General features: G+C 35.3%; 2 protein-coding genes across 6 annotated transcripts; both read right to left on the bottom strand.

The window, feature by feature from the left end:
* Positions 1-6,216, bottom strand: LOC102602328 (uncharacterized). The gene is made up of 9 exons (XM_006341569.2): positions 5,916-6,216; positions 4,781-4,954; positions 4,273-4,678; positions 2,891-3,171; positions 2,181-2,249; positions 2,024-2,080; positions 1,600-1,652; positions 1,427-1,502; positions 1-1,274 (listed from the first exon to the last, which is right to left on the bottom strand). The coding sequence occupies exons 1-9, from the start codon at positions 5,954-5,956 to the stop codon at positions 329-331; spliced, it is 2,103 nt and encodes a 700-aa protein (XP_006341631.1). The 5' UTR covers positions 5,957-6,216; the 3' UTR covers positions 1-328.
* Positions 6,217-7,672: 1,456 nt separating this feature from the next.
* LOC102601555 (carbon catabolite repressor protein 4 homolog 3-like) lies at positions 7,673-20,696 on the bottom strand. Of its 5 annotated transcripts, none has more exons than XM_015306234.1 (13): positions 20,339-20,696; positions 20,093-20,274; positions 19,928-19,993; positions 19,759-19,811; positions 19,594-19,675; positions 18,964-19,050; positions 9,790-9,882; positions 9,656-9,688; positions 9,419-9,534; positions 8,742-8,853; positions 8,570-8,655; positions 8,397-8,481; positions 7,673-8,124 (listed from the first exon to the last, which is right to left on the bottom strand). In XM_015306234.1, the coding sequence occupies exons 1-13, from the start codon at positions 20,589-20,591 to the stop codon at positions 8,023-8,025; spliced, it is 1,350 nt and encodes a 449-aa protein (XP_015161720.1). In that variant the 5' UTR covers positions 20,592-20,696; the 3' UTR covers positions 7,673-8,022. The 5 variants fall into 5 exon arrangements, 4 of the variants coding, with proteins under 4 accessions (XP_015161720.1, XP_015161721.1, XP_006341628.1 ...); XM_015306235.1 differs by having other exon boundaries at positions 9,419-9,531; XM_006341566.2 differs by having other exon boundaries at positions 20,093-20,259.
* Between the last annotated feature and the right edge of the window lie 1,367 nt (positions 20,697-22,063).

Raw genomic sequence — 22,063 nt, 5'->3', positions numbered from 1 at the left:
TTCATAAGATTTCATTTTTCACAAATTCTACAAAGTACTAATTACACAATAAACACCATATGTGTAGTACTCATTCCAAAACAATGGTACACCTTTACAAGTTACAACATACATACAAAATATACACAAAACCACATCCAACACTCCAGGACACAACATCCAGTCCAATTCTATTTCCTTGAGTAGGCTTTTGTAATGTCCAAAAGGGGCCGCGTACGTACCCTATCCTGATTCAGCATCCTCTATATTTTTCTGTACAAGTGACATACATGTATTACAAAGAAACACCCAAGATATAGACAGGTCCGACTCTTGTTAGTGCTACACTTTAACGGCTGCTGCTGGTTTGCCCCTCTTTTCTCCTGTTCTTCAATGATTTCTGGCCAGGTTGCTGCTTCATAGAAGCACCTACTAAAATTAGTCGAGACATAACATAGGCCAATAGTTCTTCATGATGGGAAAATGTAAAATCCAAATGAGCATACTCAAACTCATTATATGACACCTCCACACCTGCATCCTTCATCAGCTTATAATGTTTCCTTACCATGGATGGCCTGATGACCTTGTCCTTACGCCCAGCAACAAGATCAACCGGAATATCAATAAGGGAATAGAACTCCCCCAAATCTAAAGGCTGAGGGGAACCATAAGCTTTCATGTTCGCAGCTGCACTCCCATAGTCAAACATCATAAACTTCCGAGTGTGCTTGATCTGTGCCAAATGAAGGGCCACACGGAATGAAACAGCTGGCATATCATTCATATTGTAGTGTGGCAACCCTAAGACTCCAACCCAATTGGAGCTGTCTCCACCAACCAAATAACTGATGAGAGTTTGCACAAGGCCTCCAACTGCTGGTAAGTTATGGAAGTCTCGGGCCAACTTGTTAAACAACATGCGGAAAAACCGAGTGGGAATATAGAAAGCTGACACAAAAGGGGCAAGTAGAGGAGACAATAGCAGGAATAAGCATTCCATCATTGTGAATACGGGATTGGAATCATGATGAAACCCAGCCGGCGATAATAAGATTAATCTTGAAAGCCTATGGGGCTTTACCTCAATTCGACGTGTTAAAATGTACATTAAAATAGCAGCTCCACCCAAACTATGACAAATTGCACAAAGTTTGTAAGGCTGATCATTGCCACTCTCTTCCTCCACAATTTTTTGGCTATTTTCCAATTCAGTAACTTTTGTTTGGTGGATCCTCTCTATCATTGCAGGTATATCCTGTGTCCCATGCTCATTTATGGAGTACTTCCAGTACCTGCATGAAGATGCCATACTTGGGAGCTGAAGTAACTTGATAGAAATTCAGCAATCAACAAAAACATAAAATATGGAGTTTATTTTCCTTTCAAAAAAGAGGTCAAATGACATTTCAGACGCAATGGGAGCTGCATGAAGTGATGCACTTACCGACGTGAGGATATATTCTTGTCAACGTGCTCTCTCGACACCAATCCCCGGAAATTTCCTAGGAAAACATCATACCCTGTAATCAAGAAACAGAAGAATGAATACTACAGAATTATCTCAGGGTAGTTTATAGTATATGCACACCTATAGACCAAAAAATACAAAGAACAAACCTTGATCATAGGCTGCAAATGCTGGGGAACCAACAACTCCATTCGATACCCACCTGTAAATCATATAATCATGGAATAAATAATGATGCAGTTGACAATTAGAACTGATCACTGCAGCAACTCTTAATAACACAATTGAAAATTGGACTGATCTTGACAATATTTAGGCAAGAAAGGAGATGTAAGAAATAAGAACGGCAGAGAACCAATATTACGTACTTCCAAAGTCCTTCTATCTGATCAACTGTCATTTCAACTAAAATATTATGGAAGTATAATAACTCATACGCTTAGAAGATCTCAAAAAACAACTTGCGATTTATGCCAAAGACAGTCGGTGTTAACCAAAGTACGCAACAAGTTGAATACTATGCATAAGAAAGGGAAAATGATTTTGAAGAGTTAAAAGACATGCGAAGCTCACCCCATGGATGAATCAAAAATCCCATGTTGTAGATAAACAACTTTTCGAGCATCACGTCTGCAAAATCAAGTTAGAAACATCAAGGAACATCTATAAATGGGCATCCACCTCAAAGCTGTAGATATAAAGATATGGTGATGATAAAAAGAACCCAAACCTTGGAATTCTCTCCAAAAGGAGAATATATCCATCATCAGTAACCACACGAAGAGCTTCATATGGGTATCTACAAAGGAAAGAGACACAAGTTGAGACTGGAATGCTAAACTTTATTTGAAAACTAATGCACACTAGTTATGAATACAAAGAGTTTAATACACACTTCACCATTATGTATTGGTGAGGTTGCCTGAAAATGAACTGGTTTTACTACAACTTCTGACCAACCAAGTTTTCAAGTCTATAGAGGATAATGTGTACCCAAACAACACTGACAAGACAAAAATATAACTGAAAGTTCACAATTTTTATAATCCTGTTTACACTTGTAATTTCAAAATATTTCCAACATATTTCTTGTCCAAAAAGCAGTATGTCCAACCAGTTTAGACTGATCAATATAACTTAAATGTTACTTAGTATTTAAGGAAATAAGCATTCGCTAGGTTCACTGGATTAGTGACAAAAGACACTAATCCAACATTATGCTAATCCTATCCAACACTTAAAAGACCTCTAAAGAAATTGGAAATGTATATTTTAAATCTAAACTTAAGAAAAATCCACAGATTAATAAGAAAAACTTAACAAATCTTTTTAAATAGGATTGGAAACGTCCAATCCCTTTCACTGTGTATGTAAGATTTTTTAAAGAAAACCACGTATGCAATATGTTAAATTACATAGGATGCAAGCAAAATCCCTTACCCAAGCTCTGTAATGACATCTTGACATGTCCGAGCATCTGTATTGAGGGAATGAAAGCCCGTTTTCCGTTGTCTTGGAGTAGGATCACTCTCCGAAAGGGTATCCACAGGAACAGAGACACCTGAACCGACAGTGGGAACGTCCACATGACCACTGTTGTCAGAAGAAAACCACTTCACCAATTTCTTCAAGGTGTCTATTGGTGAAAGAAGACAGTGTGCAGCCTTGTGAAAAAAATCAAAAACAGCCTCTATGGTGATCTCAATTGCTAGATGGAGGTCCTACATGTAAAAAATTCAGACCAAGTCATTTCCATGAAAAGTTACAATCGAGGAGAAAACAAACAATAGTATAGCATATAAGGGACAAAGTGATTTCTAAAAGACACCATTTTTATATTCCCTATTCTCCTTTCTATTACTCTTCACTTTGGTATTGTTCTTGAGCAGGCAGTGCCAGAGGAGTAGGATGTTGGTGATAAAGCCCATCAGGAGTTAGTTCAGATGCTTGGTTGCTTCTGTTTGACATGAGAACCAACAGAACTACTCAAGTCCAACTTTTTCCAAAGCCGACCAGAGTGCCAGAAGGCTCCTGCTAAAGCAGACTCAGGAAAAGACGGGGGTCAACAGCTTTCCCTACTTAATGGAGAGGCTGCTTCCTTGTTTCAAACCCTAGTCACTCATAGAAACACGGAGCACTTCTCTGTCGCCCCAAGGCTAGCCTTCTCAGGTCCAACATTTTCCTTGACATTAAAATGGTAAACAGGAAAACTTAAAAGCTAATTAAAGTTGTAGTTCTTCACACCCTTTCTTCACTCAATTTCATGGATCATTTTCCTTAACCTGCTCCTTGATGTACTGCTTAAGGAGAGGAGCCTTTTCCGATCACCTCCGCTATCACAGCCCCACTTATCATTGATAAAGTTCTCTTACCCTTCCATAAAGGACAGAGTCAGATTGTCTTTTCTTTTCCAATTCAATCTAGATAGGTTCTTTGCTCCCTCATTACAGTTCTTTCTCCCATGTATTTTCTCCTTTTTATTTTGTAATATAGTAATTGTTTTCAGATACAAAATACATTCCTCTGAATCTAAGGAGAACCAGAAAAAGGGAGGCTAACTATCTCGCTCATTCATAGTCTCTCTTCAGGAATTGCGTAGGAAACTGTAGACGAAAGAAAGTGAAGGTAGCAGCTAAGCAGAGTCAACATCATATGAATGTTGGAATGTTGGCGTATTTTTGAGTCAACATCATATGAAATAAAATGAAGTTTTCTATCTTTCAATTTGCTTCCATTTCTGAATCAATTGGTTTCGCCTTTCCATACATGGAAGAGAAGAAAAAAAAAATGGACGAAGATTAACGTTACGCGAAAAGTCAAACCTCAACAACGCCACGTCTTCTGTCAGTGGCAGACTGGATAACTTGATCCCTGAGTGTCTGTAATCTCTTCCTAGCTTGTACATGGGAAGACTGAAAATTCTCAGATGTCCGAGAGGCTCTACGGCCCCTACTCAAAGCATATATAAACAAAGGTAGGCCCAACATAAATTTAATAGGGAATAGGAGCCATGAGACGATGTATCTGAACCAATGCATCCAATGCCTGTTCCGCCTTGAAAGACTGCGAGCTCTAGAAACCCGAGAACTTTGTGACAGTGGAGATGGAGGACAAATGGTTTCATCAGTATATTGTTCTTCTTCTTCTGATGAATAATCCACACTTGAGGAGGAGGTATCAGAATCAAAAGAATGTTCATGGATGAACTGGTTAAAAGATGAGGCGCCACTGTGATCACCAAGAAGGTAATTGTTAATACATTTCCATTATAAAAAAGACATTAATTCAAAAGCCAAAACAGGGTAACATGGAAAAAATTAGAAAGCTCACTTCTCCATCCACTGTGGAAGCCGAGGTCCACGAAAGGTTGGACGAAGTTCCCAACCATGTATGCCTTCAAGAATAGTAGATTTCCCCGGCAATATCGTCAATAATAGTGCTGACACTCCATTAATCAATCTCACAACATTATTCAGCGACTCATAGGTCAATGTCTTAACTGACCTGAGTAAATGTTAACAAGAATCAGAAACATCAAATGATGCATCAATAACAAAACTTGCTAAAGCTAAGACAAAAACCTACAGCCAGAAAGTAGCGTGAAAGTAACCCTAAGGATTTCAAGCTGAATAATTATTACAACGTAGGAATGAGATGATACAGCTGAGTATGAGCTAGTTTTATGACTAGTAACTTCAGAGCTTATTCCAATCCATCCGCCCAAGTAATAGTGCTGACTTCTAAAGCAGTGAATTATCTAATATCATTACGAAAAGTTCCATCTATTATATTTCCTTAAAAATAAAAAAGGACAAAGAAATGAAGGAAATCATATAGATATTGAGCTTATAATGTTGTCCTCCACTCAACCAATGCCCTTAAGGCAATCAGTACAATTTAAAAGGAAACTTCTGCAATACTTCATGTTTATCCCACTGTATGAATAGTGGAGATTATAGCTAAATCTATCCAAAAAAAACAATTGTTATATTAGTTTGACTACCATAAATGGCATCAGGAGTAAATACAAAGAAGCTAGAGGTTCAAATATAAGATGTGGAACATATTGCTCTACTTCTTATTTTCTTAAGCTCTGGCTGATCAACTGAACCCAAAACAGAAACTTAAACACAAAATTGCATTTTTTCCCACCAAAACTTAAGCATTTAACAGTTGAGCAAGATGTACACTCATACGTCAAAAGAGATGACATTTCTGCACCTGAACTAGGACAATCATGGCGAATTTCAACCTCTGAAACAACAATTTTCCAAAAGAAACTTAATGCGAGAAAGCAAAAGATCACAATCAGATAAGCCTCAATCCAATACCAATAAATCTTCCATACATTCCGCCCGCCCTCCATTTCATTCCAATCAGAACCACTATGCGCCTGAATCGCATACAGGCATGTACATTATGTGTATATTATACACATAACAAAGACGAGAAATGAAGAACTTACTCTTTGGTAACAGCAAGGGTATGGTCAACGAGCCGTTGCATCGGTTGCGACAACGTAGATTATATTTGGATTAGATTTGGTAACAACAACAACAAATAATGGAAACCGAGTAAATCGATATATCTCCGGGAAGAAAAAATTATTCAATCGAAATAACTGTAAACTAATTTCCAAAATTCTCCGGCGAGATAGAGAGAGAAAATGGATCCGTTCCCGGCGAAATAGGAGTCGGTAAAGATATAACACGCCCGATTCTTGCCGTCCGGAATAAGTCGGTTTGTGGTCTGTAAAAATGGTTCCCAAATTGCAACTTGGCATTCTATAATTGGATAGAATTATTTCAATCGCTTTCTACCCCTGCAGTGACGTGTCGATGACTACACGTTTGTGTTAATATATCCATTCGACTCAAAAGTCAAGACACGCTTGATTTAAATATTTCATCATATTGCAAATACAGTCCCTGAGTTAGTGCTGAATGACGAGTAAACGTCTAATTTAGCTAGAAGGATAAATAGTATTCTCATTTTTTTTCGGAGTAACTTGAATGCTCAAACTAGCATTGATGATAAAAGCGTTCTATCACTAAAACAAATTTCACTTTATCAGATTGACACATTATATGTTAGAGACGATGAGATACGAGGAAAATTATCTATAAAAATTGATAATAAAATAAAAATCATATAATGTTTTAATGAAACTTTTTGAGTGCTCATAAAATAATGGTAAGAAAGTAAAAATTAAACAAATATGAAGGTCTCTCACTCTCTCTTATAAATAGGAAAGAGTCATTTTTCTTCTATTGGTGAAAATAATTTTCTTCAAATTACTTTCTTATTGTGTTGAAAGTTCAAGTTTCCTTTTATAGTTTAGTCTGAATTTGTCTTTTCTTGTTTCCGTAAATAGAACATCGATAATAGATTACATGTTACACAAAAGTTGAGAAAATTTACTCTTATTATACACTCTTTTTGATATTTTAATAGATATTTTGTACATGTTATTTTATCTCATTATTTCAAATCATGAGATGAAATCTTTAATTCTCCAAAAAATAGATTTGAAAATTTTATATCATGATTTCACATTTTTTCAAATACAAAAATTAGCCCACATTTTGTGAAAAAAATCCCACCATTTTATATCCTCCAACCGTTTATTTAATATGCAAACAAAAAATATTGTTAACATTATTACTCTTACCAAATTTTAAATTTTAAACCATTTGTATTGGATATAACTATTATTCCCACCAACATAAATATTGTTGGTTTACACAAAACTTTCTCATTTCCTTCACCTCTCTTTAATAAATTTTTACCAAATGCTGTTTTTGTTGGTATATAAATATTATTCATGTTCAATTTTACTTTTTAATTGAACAAAAATTCGATCAATATAATCTCTTTTTTTTAGAATTGCTTTGTGACAATGCATTATGTGAGTTTTATGTTTATGAGCAAAAAAAATATACTTAACTAAAAATTTCAAATTACACGTCTTCACAAAACTTCAACTTTATCTTATATGATTTCCAATTATATTATGATTTCATTTCACATGACCAAACGGTTTAAGAGGAACACAACTTTATATGGACGAAGACGTTGGAACTGAATGAAATTTGTTGCCCACCCAGCTAACTAGATGCAAATTGCAAACCCAGGAAGAAGTACTTCTCATCCTGTTAGCCAAGTCTTGATAGCATCTCATTAGGAAGAGAAAATTTTGAGATCACAATGTTGCAAACTTGGTTTTGTGTTAACATATATGTTCCTACTGCAATGCAGAGTTGCAGACAAAAACTTGAGATGATATTAAAGGTACCGATTTGTTCAGCGATAACATATTCACATGTCCAAACCATGAGTTCCTATCATTTATGCTACTACAATCATTTGTACGTAGTATAATTCTAGTCAACAGCGGATAGAACATTGCATTTGCTTAGTAATCACAAACTAAACTTTGTCATTTCTTACGCTCAATTTAATTCACGCAACTCCGTTTGACATCTGCAATATCCAGTTTGTTTCTCATGTTGTCTTGAACCTGCGTGCCATGATGAGGAGTTTGTTGTATGGATGATCGGTCCATCGCTATATTAACAGATGTCACCTTTAACTGATAGACGGTCTTCAGTTGCTCCAACAACTTCCAAGAATGCAAACTCAGAAACCAAAGCCAAGTGATCACTACCCAATTTCTGCGGCCCAGAAATTCAGATCAAAATTAGCTTAGAGAAGAAGTTAACACACAAAACATCTCAAGGAATATATCAAATGTAATGAGATCTAGGAGTGCTCTTATCCGGCTTACGAAATAAAAGTTTACTGGTTCACCATAAAGAAAAGATGTTGTGACAATGGTTCTTGATGGCTGAATCTATCCCAAATGTGCAATCAAGCATCAGGTCATTTGCATAATCTAAGACGTTCTTATTAACAACATCAAGTTACTATGTCAGAAGAACAATACCTTGTAGGGAAGACCACCTGTTTTCTTCAAGACATTAATTGGTAAAGTATCTAAAACTTTTGTGGGTGCAAGACCATCAGAATACCTGCATGTGGTGGATTTTACTTTAGTGCTTACTCCCTTCAAGTTAGCAGAAAAATATGAGTAACAGTTGTAATCAGCAGCATTAGTACCACAAATAATCAACAGTTCCCAGAAACTTCGAGTGGTAAGATGTGGCTAATGGTTCACCACTGTTATCCCTTGTTGTTAGAGGTCCCTAAGAAGAAGGAAGAGGTAGCGTCTGCCTAAGAGGAATATACAAAGAAATAAACATAAACTGTGGATAGGAAGGACAAGCCGTACCTTCACCATCGCATAAGAACTATTTAGCTTCAAAGGGTGCATAGCTATGTGGGATTTAGGGGTGCCAATCGCAACATTTATCTCCTCGTCGCTCCATCGAGAATTAAAAAATCTGAAGTCAATTGCATGCACACAACAGAATTCTTCATCAGAATCATATGATAATACAAATAATTTAGTTTTCTCACAAGTAAACCAATTGGCATCAGAAATCTCAAACATCAATGGATCAAGAATCAAACACACTTGACAATGTATGAAGGGCATTAATAGCAGAACCCAAATAAAATCAGCAACAACCAACATAAACAGTTGGAAGAGTTATACGTCTTTTATTATTATTACATATTTTTAAGCCTTATGTAAATGGTTAGTTAGTTTCATATCTCCATTTTTGTTATATTCTATCAATGTGACAAAGTCCTATCCCCATAAACAAATTTGGTGATACAGTGAAGTTGACCCATACAACACATTATAGTGAAGTTGAAAACTGAGAATGAGGATATAGAGAAGATGTCATGTTGTTAAAAAACACCACATTGTTTTCTCACAAAACAAAAACTGAAGCACCTTATGAACCCCCCTTAGGTTTTATGAACACTCTAGCTATCTGATTTATAGGAGCACATAGACCTTCAAAAGACATAATAAGTACTGGAAGATTTTTGCTTCACCTGTCCATTAAAACAAACAAAATCCCCTTTTCTCTTCTAAGACCAAGAACTTGAGAAGGATGGCATCGTCTCTGACCAGATAACTCTTTTCGGTTATGTAGCATTAGATTGAGCTGCTATATCAAAAACAAAGCCTTTGAGAAGCAAACAATTCAACGAAAAAGCATGCAGATCATATTACTTAAGAAGTACTTTAATATTGCATAAAGGATACTGAATTGGGATCTGGCGTATTACCTCGGATGATGACAAGAATTTGTAGATTGGACTCTGTCACAAGGGATAAACAAATAGGCATTGTTTCAGCAAGTAATTTTTAAAAATAGAAGTCAATAACATACTTCATAAAGATATATTTCAGCTATTCACACCTGGGGAGTACTATTATAATCACCTGCAAGCACAATAGGTACATGGTCCCACTTTTCTGAAAGTATGTGTGCCCTTGATGAAAGAAAACGAATCTGAAAGGAAGAATATAAGTGATAAGTTACCACATGGTGACAAACTGAAGCAAATAGCAATCCTTGGTACCACATGTCAATCTGCTGACAGTTGGGAATTTAAACAGTTTGTCTAAAGTTAAGCATGCCATCAGAAGAGGAAAAGCACACATTTTGTAGCAAGAACTAGATTTTTCTCACCACAATGTTGCACACTTATTTCACATGGAGCATGAACAAAGATTGAGAAGATCTCTTTCTATACGGGAGTTTGTTCAGATGTCAAGTGGTATGCTGATGAAACAGGATTTGAAGTCCAAAAGAATAAAACTCACTCTATCCATGTGCCTAAGCAGTAAGAAACGATTTGATAAGTTGATTTTTACATTTATTTTTCACTTGAATTTCCTAATAACCAAATAGGATGTACTCTTACAGTTTGGGACAATTTTGAAAGCCATTTGATCAGAAACTTCCACCAACAAATTCCAATATCCGAACAGATGATAAATTTAATTTCAATCAAGCAAATTTTTACAAATTAATAATAAGAGGAATTACTTTCTGACAGCTGTGAATTCCAAATAATTGTAGTGTTTAAAACAACAACAACCATACAGTGTAATCCCACAAGTGGGGTTTGGGGAGGATGGTGTATATGCAACCTTAACCCAACTTTGCGAAGAAGATAGAGAGGATGTTTCCCATAGACCCTCGACTCAAGTAATGATAAGGTAAAAATCATCACAGTATATATTAATGATGCAATTTGGGAAGGCGGATGAGATCTCCTTTTAGATTTGAAAATATGTGGCTAAAGTGGCAAATTTTGGGGATAGAATGGCTAGCTGGTCGAATAGTTATGTGGTGGAGGGGAGACCCTCTTATAGGCTTTTCAAGAAGTTGAAGTTGCTTAAAAGCTGACATAAGGGTGTGGAATAAAGAGGTGTTTTGGGAGAGTAATATGAGGCTTTTCAAGAAGTTGACGTTGCTTAAAGCTGACATAAGGGTGTGGAATAAAGAGGTGTTTTGGGAGAGTAATATGAGGCTTTTCAAGAAGTTGACGTTGCTTAAAGCTGACATAAGGGTGTGGAATAAAGAGGTGTTTTGGGAGAGTAATATGAGGCTTTTCAAGAAGTTGACGTTGCTTAAAGCTGACATAAGGGTGTGGAATAAAGAGGTGTTTTGGGAGAGTAAAAGTGAAAATGAGAAATTATGAATGAAGTGGGGGATTTGGAGAAGGTAGAAGTGGGGAGGGAGTTAGATAAGAGGGAAAAGGAGAGGAAAGAAAAGATTGAAAAGGGCGCTAGCTGATTGGCCTTGGCCCAAAAGGTTAGTTGGAGACAAAAATCTAGGGCATTATGGTTGATGGAGGCGGATTCTAGTACAAAAAAATTTCATAGGGCAACAACCTCAAATAGGAGAAGGAACTACATAGAGTCAGTGAAGATCAATAGGGTGAGTTATGCCAGAAATGTAGGGAAGGAGAAAGTAGAGGGGGCAGTTGTAGACTTTCATGAACATTTGTATGAAGAGGAACCAGAGTGGAGGCCTAATTTATTTTTTTGGGGCGGTGGTGGTTAGGGTTCATTCAAATAGGAGGAGAGGAGGGCGAGTGGCTAGGAAAGGCAATCGAGGAGGAGGTGAAAAGGGCGGTGCAGTGTTCTGCGGGTGACACAGTGTCGGGACCTGATGGTTCTCCTTGACTTTTTTCCAGCATTGCTGGAATATGGTCAAAACTGATGTGATGGATACTATTGCTAAGTTTCATAAAAGATGTCAATTCAAAAATAGTTTGAATGCCTCGTTCATTGTGATCATTCCTAAATGGGAGGGAGCTACGAGCATGAAGGACTATAGACATATTAGTCTAGTGGGAAGCATCTTTAAGATCATCTCTAAGGTGCCTTCATTAGAATTCAGAAGGTGTTGGACGAAACTATTTTTGCATCGCAGAATGCTTTTGTTGAGGGTATACAGATCTTGGATGCAACTTTAGTGGAAAACGTGGTGGTGGATTCAAGGAGAAAGCAAGGAGTGCCTGGTGTTTAGTGCAAACTTCATCTTCAAAACGCCAATAATCATGTGGACCAAAAATTCCTAGATTCCATTATTGCTTCAAATGGGATTTGGGGAAAAGTGGAGAAATTAGATATATTTTTGCATCTCTTCAGTGAGATTCTCTGTCGGTAAATGGTAATCCATGTGAATTTTTTGAGAGCTTGAGGGGTTTGAGACAAGGGGTCCATGTATCTCCAATGTCGTTTATTCTAGTTATGGAAACTTAGAGCTGGATGATGGATATAGCTGTCTTGGGGGGTTACTTCACACTTGAAGGGTTTCGATGCTGCGTTTGGGGTGTAGAGGACAGTTTCAATGACTCACTTGCTGTTTGTGGAATACTTTGGTTTTTTGTGAAGCAGTTGAGACCAAGTTGGATTATTTAGGCCAAGTCCTCACATGGTTTCAGGCAGTGTCAGGCCTCAAAATCAACTTGACAAAGTGTGAAAATATTCTGCTTGGAGAGGTAAATGACATTGGATCGCTTGCTAAAGTTCTGAATTGCATGGTTGGAGCCCTTCCGATAGCATGTATTATAGTGTCGTTAGTTGCGTCGAACAAGGATCATACAATGTTGAATCCCATTCTTTAGAGGGTTGAGAAGAAACTTGCAGGGTAGCACAAAAGATATTTGCCTAATGGCTTATTAAGAGCAGACTGTTGAGTATTCCCACTTACTACATGTCCTCGATTCGTGCTCTAATTTTTGGTTACTGAAAAGTTGGAAAAAATTCAAAGAAATTTCTTATGGGCTGCGGCAGATGGGGCAAGGAAATTTCACTTGGTGCAGTGAGAGACTGTCACATCTCCTAAAAATGGGGAGGTCTACCACTAATTATCATATAAATGTTTTAAAATATTTTATTAATATAATATTAGATCAATTTAGTATTTTATTTAAACTTTATATTTATTATTTTTAAAACAAAGACAATTTTTATACATTCAAATGTTGAGAAAACAAACAGCATTAACTACTTAGTATTCAAATCTTACTACAACCTCTTATTTAAAAAGATGCAAAGGTCTTTAACAAGCCTTATTAGGCAACTGGAATAGGAAGTTCGGAGTGGTTATAGCTGATAAATATGGAATAGAAGGGGGTTGGAGAACTAGAAATATCACTTTGCCTTTTGGGTGTGGTTTGTGGAGGAATATTATGAAGGGATATAAATATTTCTGGGAATATATCTCATTCATGGTCGGAGACAGAAAAACAGTAAATTTTCGGCACATCTAAAGAGGAGTTCCAAAGAATTTCCAGAATATCTTGTCAAAGAGACTTGACGGTACAACTAATTAGGGGGATACAAGGTGGAGAGATTTTATGGAACTTGAGATTTATAAAAGAATTTCAAGATTGGAGAGTGACCGAGTTTCAAAGATTGTTAGCCTAACTTCATAGATAAGTCAATCTGATTGACAAACCCGATGGTTGATGGTGGGACTTGGGAAATAATGGAATATTCTCTGTGAAGTCCTTCTACGAGAAGATTTTAGTTAGGAGGGAGCAAGCTTTCCCATGTAATGTAATATGGACTCCAAAGGTGCCATGAAAGATGTATTTTTTCACTTGGCTAGCTGTTAGAGGGGTGATTTTGACAGCGGAAAATCTTAGTAAGCGGAAGGTTGTTTGCATCAGTTGGTGTTACATGTGCAAGGAGGCGGACAATGACGTAGATCATCTTCTTCTACATTGCGGATTATCAATAATGTTATGGTGGGCTATGTTAAGATGGTTTGACACTCCATAAAGGATGTCAAAAACCGTGAAAGAGTTTATGTTCTTTAGCAGAAAGAGCGGGAGAAGGAAGATAAAACAAAGTGTTTGGAATGTGGTCCCACTTGCATTAATGTCAGGACAGATTAAAGAAAATGATGCAATTGAAAGTCAGGACTGCCCTAAACGGCAGTTGAGCAAGCTAGGAGATATAAGAATTAAGAATTGGTCGAGCCAACCGGTGTTGCCAATCTAAGGATAAGTATTAAAATAGATCAAGTGCTAAATCATACCTGGTGTATTACAGATGGAATAGATAAAAGACATGTATTTTTTATGGAATAATTATATTATAGGTCTAAAGTGTATTAAGGAGCACAATATTATGTGAGTTGTAACGTATGCACTATGAATTTAATGTAATTGGGCATAAAATTGTCGATATTATTTAAAGGAAATCTTAAAAATAACAATGAAAGAGATAAAGACGATGCCAAAAAATTGTAAGTAATTAGTTCAACAACTTCAATCAAGCTAATCAAGCTTAAAAAATAACAATAATTGTAACTAATTAGAGGTGTAAAATCATCTTAGGGAGATTTTTCTCTTAAATCACACTAGGAGAAGGGCCTCACCGAAGGGGTGTCAGGTAGCCAACCTATCCTAATGATAGCATTAGTAACTGCTTTCAAGGTTCAAACTTGTGGTCTATACACGAGGAAAACTTTACCGGTGATTCAAGGCTCCCCTTCCAAATTAAAATTATATATGTAAATAAATTAAATCATTGTTATTTTTTATTTATCTTTAGATTTTTTTTATGACAAAAATAAATAAAATAAATCTAAAGATAAATGAAAAATAACAATGATTTAATTTATTTACATATATAATTTTAATTTGGAAGGGGAGCCTTGAATCACCGGTAAAGTTTTCCTCGTGTATAGACCACAAGTTTGAACCTTGAAAGCAGTTACTAATGCTATCATTAGGATAGGTTGGCTACCTGACACCCCTTCGGTGAGGCCCTTCTCCTAGTGTGATTTAAGAGAAAAATCTCCCTAAGATGATTTTACACCTCTAATTAGTTACAATTATTGTTATTTTTTAAGCTTGATTAGCTTGATTGAAGTTGTTGAACTAATTACTTACAATTTTTTGGCATCGTCTTTATCTCTTTCATTGTTATTTTTAAGATTTCCTTTAAATAATATCATATTTAACAAAAATATATCTTTAGATTCAATTCAAAATTATAACTTTGCAATTGCAGTGGGAAAAAATAAGAAAGCAACTTTTGTTGGGAATCATGGTAATCACGTAATAGATTCACATTATATGAAAAGACTAAATAAAGGTGACAAAACATTTGTCAAATAGACTCATAATATGAAAACAATAAATAAACATGACAATACACGTGACAAATAGACTCAATAGATGAAAACATTAAAATAAAATAACAAACTATTTTAATTTACATTTAGATTGAATTCAACATATTACTTTGCAATTGCAGTGGAATAGAAGGCAACTTTTGTTGGGAGTCATGGTAATCACGTAATAAATTCACATAATATGAAAACACTTAATAAACATAGCAATACACGTGACAAATAGTCATAATATGATAACAATAGATAAACGTGACGATACACGTGACAACAATAGACTTCTGATATGAAAACATTAAATAGACATTACAATACTCATGACAATTACACTCACCCACCTACTATAAATTACCCAAGTGTTCCTCTTAACATTGCTCAGACTTGTTCAACAAAACATCTTATTTTCTTCTTTGTATTAGTTTCTTTAGTAATGGAAAATGAGGCCAAAAGAGGTAAGCAAAAGATTGAAATGAAGTTGATCGAATCTGAGAAAGCACGCGCTGTAAGCTTCTCAAAAAGAAAAAATACACTATTCCAGCAAGCAAATAAGCTTGCAACTATGTCCGGAGCGGATGTTGGTGTTCTACTTTTTTCACCAAGTGGAAAACCATGCTCCAATGGCTCCACAAGTATTGAAGAAATAATTGATAAATATTTCAAAGTGAAACTGGAGGAAAGCCAACGTGTTTATGTTGAGGGCAAATCAAATGGTTTTGAGGTGTTGGAAGATTTCCATAAAGAATTAGAAGCACTGGAGGAGAAAGAGAAAAAACGTAAACTAATGTATAAGATTATGCACCCTGGCTTAGAAATACCTCAAGATAAACACATGGTGGAGCAAAAGCTGGCAATGAAGTTGCGGATGAAGAAAGTTCTAGAAGAAACAAAAAGTGCTATTATGACCGAGCATCTCAAGATTGATTTAAATGTTGCTCGTGAACCAGAAGAGGATGAGAGTTCAGAAACTCATAATTATCGTGAAGTTGGTAACTAAAGTTCTTGAAATTAGAGCTATGCTTGGAGAAGACTTTACTAGGGATCGAGTCTTCTAATATGATCAATTCTTGCCTTTTTTTATTAAGTCACTTGTTGTTTTTCTTAAGTCATATATTTATATGAGATTTTAAATCACAAAATAAAAGTTTATGGAGTTCTTATGTCATTAATTTATTTATTTTAATTTTTTCATCTGTAGTCTTTAATGATGCTTCCTGTTGTCTATATTGGTAAATCAATTGAAATCTTTTATTGAACTAGTGAACAAAGTGAAAGTGATGGATCAAAGAAAACCCTCGTACACTCATTGATTTTCTTTTATGTTCCATATCCAGCAATGTTAGTGCATTTACATTTTAATTTTTACATCAAGGCTTGCTCAATGAGATGGTGAAATCTTTGTAATATGTGTTTATCAAATATCTATTGACTTTATTAGCATATTTAGGATTCCAAGAGAAATTGAGTCTGATTTTTCAACCCGATCCAAGTATGTAAGGGAATAAAGTACATTATTTCTTTTATCGGGAGCACAAACAAATGGGTTCCTTTCTTGTATGTTACAAAATAGATTTCACTCAGTTACATTAGCCTTAGAGAATACTTTCCAGGTTCCACTTATTTCTTTTCTAACTCCAATTTTGTGCAACCTCAATTACTAAATTAGCAATGTAGGTATTTACTGATTAAAGTCAAAACTATTGCTTCAAAGTAAGGCCTAATTTGTTTGCACTTAATGAAGGTCTTAATCTTAATCAATCAAATATGAGTCATTAAGTCTGTTTTGTTTTCCAGATCTGAATCTTAATCATTCAGTGTGTTTGTTTTTCTTATTTTACAACCACTTAATGGGTATGTATAGGTCTGTATGATTAGGATTTATAACCAAGTCTTCATATCATTAAGACGTCTATTTAAAAATTTCACCGCTACTCTATCTACCTTCACCCACAACCATCATTTTAGCCACAACTACCACAATCATCTATCACCACCACCTACCATCCACAACAACCATCCTCAGCAGAACCACAACCACCATTACCGCCAATCACCAAAATTAATTATCATCACCATTAGACATTATTTGTAATCACCACTAGCAACCATTATTACATTCATTATTCACTATCGATAATTACCATATTAGTTAACATTAAATACCGATAACCGCCATCATCATTTATCATCACCATTAGATATCAATATCATTCACTACCAATTATCAACCACCACCATCAACACCTATAGTTAATCACTACTGCCAACCATTATATTTTTTTATGACAAAGGAAAATCGTAGCCGCTACTCTTTGAGTGCACATAAGGTAAAACCCCCCCTCTTATGCAATAGCTCACAAACCACACATGAGAGGTAACCCGCACTAGGCAAGCCTGATGCGACGAGCTTGACCCAGAAGGCAAACCCCTTGCTTTCGTTGGCAAGGAGTTTCGAACTTGAAACCTCTAACAAGAAAGTCCCAAGCACAAATCACTACTACCAACCATTATATCATACCACAATCACAATCATCAGTCAACACCATCCCAAATCGATACACATAGTCATCATCGTTAGTCATCACTACCACTAATTGTCATATAAATGTTTTAAAATATTTGATTAATATAATATTAGATCAATTAAGTATTTTATTTAAACTTCATATTTATTATTTTTAAAACAAAGACAAATTTTATACATTCAAATGTTGAGCAAACAAACAAGGTTAACTATTTAGTATTCAAATCTTACAGCATCCTCTTAATATTTAGATGTGTATTCATATTTAGACCTATAAATCTTAATGCACATCTTAATTTTAGATGTGTATTTAGATTTAGAGGTCTTAATCTTAATGAAAACAAATAAGGCCTAATTGATTCATGTATAACCATCTCTAAATTATTAATGACCACATAACAATCTTTAAATTATAACAATTAGGTGCAAATGTATTTTGCATTACTAAACCATGCATTTGGAAACACACAATTTAGGCTTAAAACACAACAACAAATTGTGGTATGGAGATTTGTTGTTAAGAGATGAGCTTTCAAGCATTATCAAGGTTTCTTGTTAAAGTGAGGTGATAATCAACAAATTAGGGGGACACAAGGGTGAGATACTTTCTAAAATTTGAGGTTTTAAGAGGGATTTCCAAGATTGGAAAGTGAAGGATTTTCAATGATTGTTAGCTTTACTCCATCGGCATTGTGAGCCAGTTGGAAGACCCGATTCTATGAGATGGAAGTTAGGGAACAAAGGCGTTTTTTCTGTCCTTTTAGTTTTACGAGAAGCGTTTGATGAGGGCAGAAATGTTTCCTGTAAAGTCGATTTGGATTCCTAAGGTGCCAAGGAAGGTGTGCTTTTTCTCATGGTTAGCTGTTAGAGGGGTGATTATGACGGAGGAAAACCTAAGGAAAAGAAAGGTTGTTTTTATCAACTAGCGTTACTAATGCAAGAAGGCGGAAAAAGAGGTAGATGAGTTTTTACTACAGCTGACTACAAGACTATGGTGGCATATGTTAAGTTGGTTTGGTATGTCTTGGGTGATGTCAAAGTCTGTCAAGGATCTGTTGTTTAGCTGGAAAGCTGGAAGACGCAGGAGGAAGAAGGGCATGGAAAATTATTCCTCTGGCTTTGATGTGGATCACTTGGAGAGAGTGAAATATGAGGGCTTTTGAAGGGGTAGAATTGAGTTTTGGGCAGTTGAGCAGTAGTCTCTGGTCCCTTATTTACTTTTGTTGCACCCATGTAGTTCCAGGATGTTTAGAGGATTGGGTATCTTTTGTAGAGAACCATATCTTTTGCAGGTTCTTTAGTTTTTGGTATCCTACTTGTCTACGGCCAATTTTCGGCATTTGATTTATGAACTGATATTTTGTTTACCTGATAATAAAAAAAAAACTCAGAAAACAGGATCTTACTTGACCAAGCTTAACATCTCCGCGGTTTGGATTATATAACACATGAATGTTCCCAACTACGAGCCTCCTTGACTTGGCTTCACGCATCTGTCTGTACCAGACAAAGTTAGACATACAAAATCAAATGGGATATGACTAAATAAGAATGAAACTGTGATTGTCTAGACAAATCACCCTGGAAATCAGAAGAAATCTTCAGTTCAGAATAAATAGAGACATGCTTTCTGATATCAGCTTAATCAAATGCTACCTGCACATGTTTTTATTGGTACAGAACTTGACCTACTAGAAGTGATCCGCATATTTATGCAAGAAGGAAGTCATGGATACGAGGTCATTTAAGCCATTGGCCATCATATACGCATGTTCTGAAGAACTTGATGCTCGATGAACTTTAGATTAATCATTGTGTACTAGTTAAATGCTCATATTTAGGTAGTTGGCCAGTTTCTCTCATGTTTTTCAGTTTAGTTTGGTTCTCTTTTTTTAGCCTCATATCTCCTTTTACATATTTGTACCCACCCAGCTTAATATCCAAATTTCGAGCATTCTGTCATCACTCACTGATCCCATTAGGCTAGATGATATTACAGAACATAAGAAAAGAAGTTTGCAATTCACAACTACTACCTCAAAAACAGAGAGTTGAGCAACATTATCCCGAAGCCCATGCTGCCTAAATTCAACGCTTTCACCCTCTAACAACTGAAACCTGGCATGAGCAAGTATTCATTTCAGTCGAAACAAGTATCAAGATACTAACTGGAAGGTACAACTTTTACTTCTTGCTCTTACTTATCAACCTTCCAAAACATAGCACAACCATCAACAGAACCACCAGTGCGCCTCTACATGTTTAAGTAACACATTTAAATATTTTTCTAAGAGCAAGAAGTATAATGAATGATAATACTATAATTTTCCTTCTTTTTTTAACTAGTGGGAGGCCAAGGTGGATATAGACCTTATAGGAGCCGAGATATCCAGCTTTCTCCAAAATGTTTAGTAGATCATAGTACTTGTCCACCTCCTACTCATATCACATTAATAAATTTCTTCAATTAGTTTCATCTCCAAAGCATAGACATAGATAAACGTACCAGTAACCAAAAGGGCAATTGTTAATTACTTGTAGGCAAATTATATCAGGATTCAATCCAAGGAGCTCTTCACAAATAACTCTTCTACGGTGGTCCCAATCTAAGTAAGTTGGGAGAACATTTCTGTATAGATCTCCGTGATTCGAAACATTCTTATCTCCCAAAATGTTGTACGAAACAACTGTAAACCTTTCCTCTGCACCAATATTCCCTAATCTAATTCAAACTTCAGAGTTCCCCAAAAAAAAAAAAATTAACCAAATTTAGAACCTGACCTTGATGTTTGCCACCGGGAAGAGCATCCCCTTGCACCCAATGCCGGACGATTTCCGGTGCTTGACTGATACCTCCGCGACGTTCCGGTTTGTACCAACGCCGGTTGTAGGAAGCCGTCGGCGAAGAGGTGTTGTTACAATGGAAGCTCACACTGCACATGTTGAATATAGGCCGAAAGTTGAGGCTGGCAGAATTCGTAATGAGCCTGGGAGTGGTCAGCCACGAGGAACCGGCTCTACAGCAGCAGCCCATTGCATGAGTTGCAGAGTAAGTGGTCAGTATGAATCCACTGATATCTTAAGCGCCACAGTGACGAAAGGTCGTAAGGAGACCACGGTAAAGACAAGGGAGAGTCATTTTCTTTTGGGGAAATTTAAAAAAAGTAGCTATAAGTTGCTTAATTAATTTGAAGCTACATATTATAACAACAAATTTAAGGTTTTAATTAATTTGAAGCTACATATTATAATACAAAATGTTAAGGTTATTACGAGAACACATATAGATAAGGGGACTCGTTTTCTTTTTGGGGAAATTTTAAAAAAGTAGCTATAATTTACTTAATTAATTTGAAGCTAAATATTATAACAAAAAATGTCAAGGTTATTATGAGACCACACATAGATTAAGGAGACTTATTTTCTTTTGACGAAATTTCAAAAATTAGTTATAATTTGCTTAATTTATTTGAAGCTATATATTATAACAGGGAGCGGCACAATGACGAAAAGTTGTTACGAGACCACGCATAGATTAGGAGGGTCATTTTCTTTTGAGAAAAAAAAAAACTAGCTATAATTTACTTAATTAATTTGAAGCTACATGTTAAAACAAGAAGAGAGATGAGTGAGTTGTGGGAGAAAGAAAAAAGACGTAATTAATTTGTATATCTGATTAATAATTATATTATGAATATAATTAATATAATAATTGATTTGTAAAAACAATTGGTTACTAAAAGGGGAAAGGCACGTCAAGATTGAATCCCAAAAGTTATATTTTTTAACAAGAAATGTGAAAAAAATAAAAAAATTGAATTAATTAAAAATGTCAAAAATATCTTTTTAGAACTCGAAAATTGGATCACCCAAAATTACATCAAATAAAGAAAAATAAAAGGTAGATAAAAAGTAACACAAACCATAAAAACTTGACTTCTCAATATGAGTTTTCATTAAAAAAAAAAAAAAAAACTTTACAATTTTGTTGAATCTAACAATATTTTGATTAGAAAAAAAAAATACTCACTTATGATAAATTTAAGGAATCAAAACTAATCAAATATTTTTTTTTGAGGAACTATTTTAAGCTTACACAAACATGAATTATTTCTGTTAATTATATCTCTAAAGCATTAAACTAAAAAGATCAAAATATTTACAATCATATACTCAATATAATCTCATAAGTGAAATATGAAATAAAAAGTGTATGCAGACATTATCAAAGATAGAAAAGTTATTTTAGAAATATGCTCAATTTGAGTGTATTAAATCAAAATAATTATAAAAAAAAGAAAGAAATAAAAACACATGAAAAATTGATAAGAAAAGCAATATAAAACTATTCAAGAAAAAAATAATAACGAAATAATATAATAACCAAAACACAATAAACATACCTACATGTTAACAACTAACAAGTATTTTTAAGATAAGAAAAGAAGGAAAGGGTTGTGATTTCACAAAAACTGATACGTGTCTATTTTTCATATGTGTGAAGGA

This window comes from Solanum tuberosum, unplaced genomic scaffold (assembly GCF_000226075.1).
Source record: "Solanum tuberosum cultivar DM 1-3 516 R44 unplaced genomic scaffold, SolTub_3.0 scf00026, whole genome shotgun sequence".
NCBI lineage: Eukaryota > Viridiplantae > Streptophyta > Magnoliopsida > Solanales > Solanaceae > Solanum > Solanum tuberosum.
The sequence above is the reverse complement of the archived record's forward strand: the minus strand, read 5'-3'. Positions and strand labels throughout refer to the sequence as shown.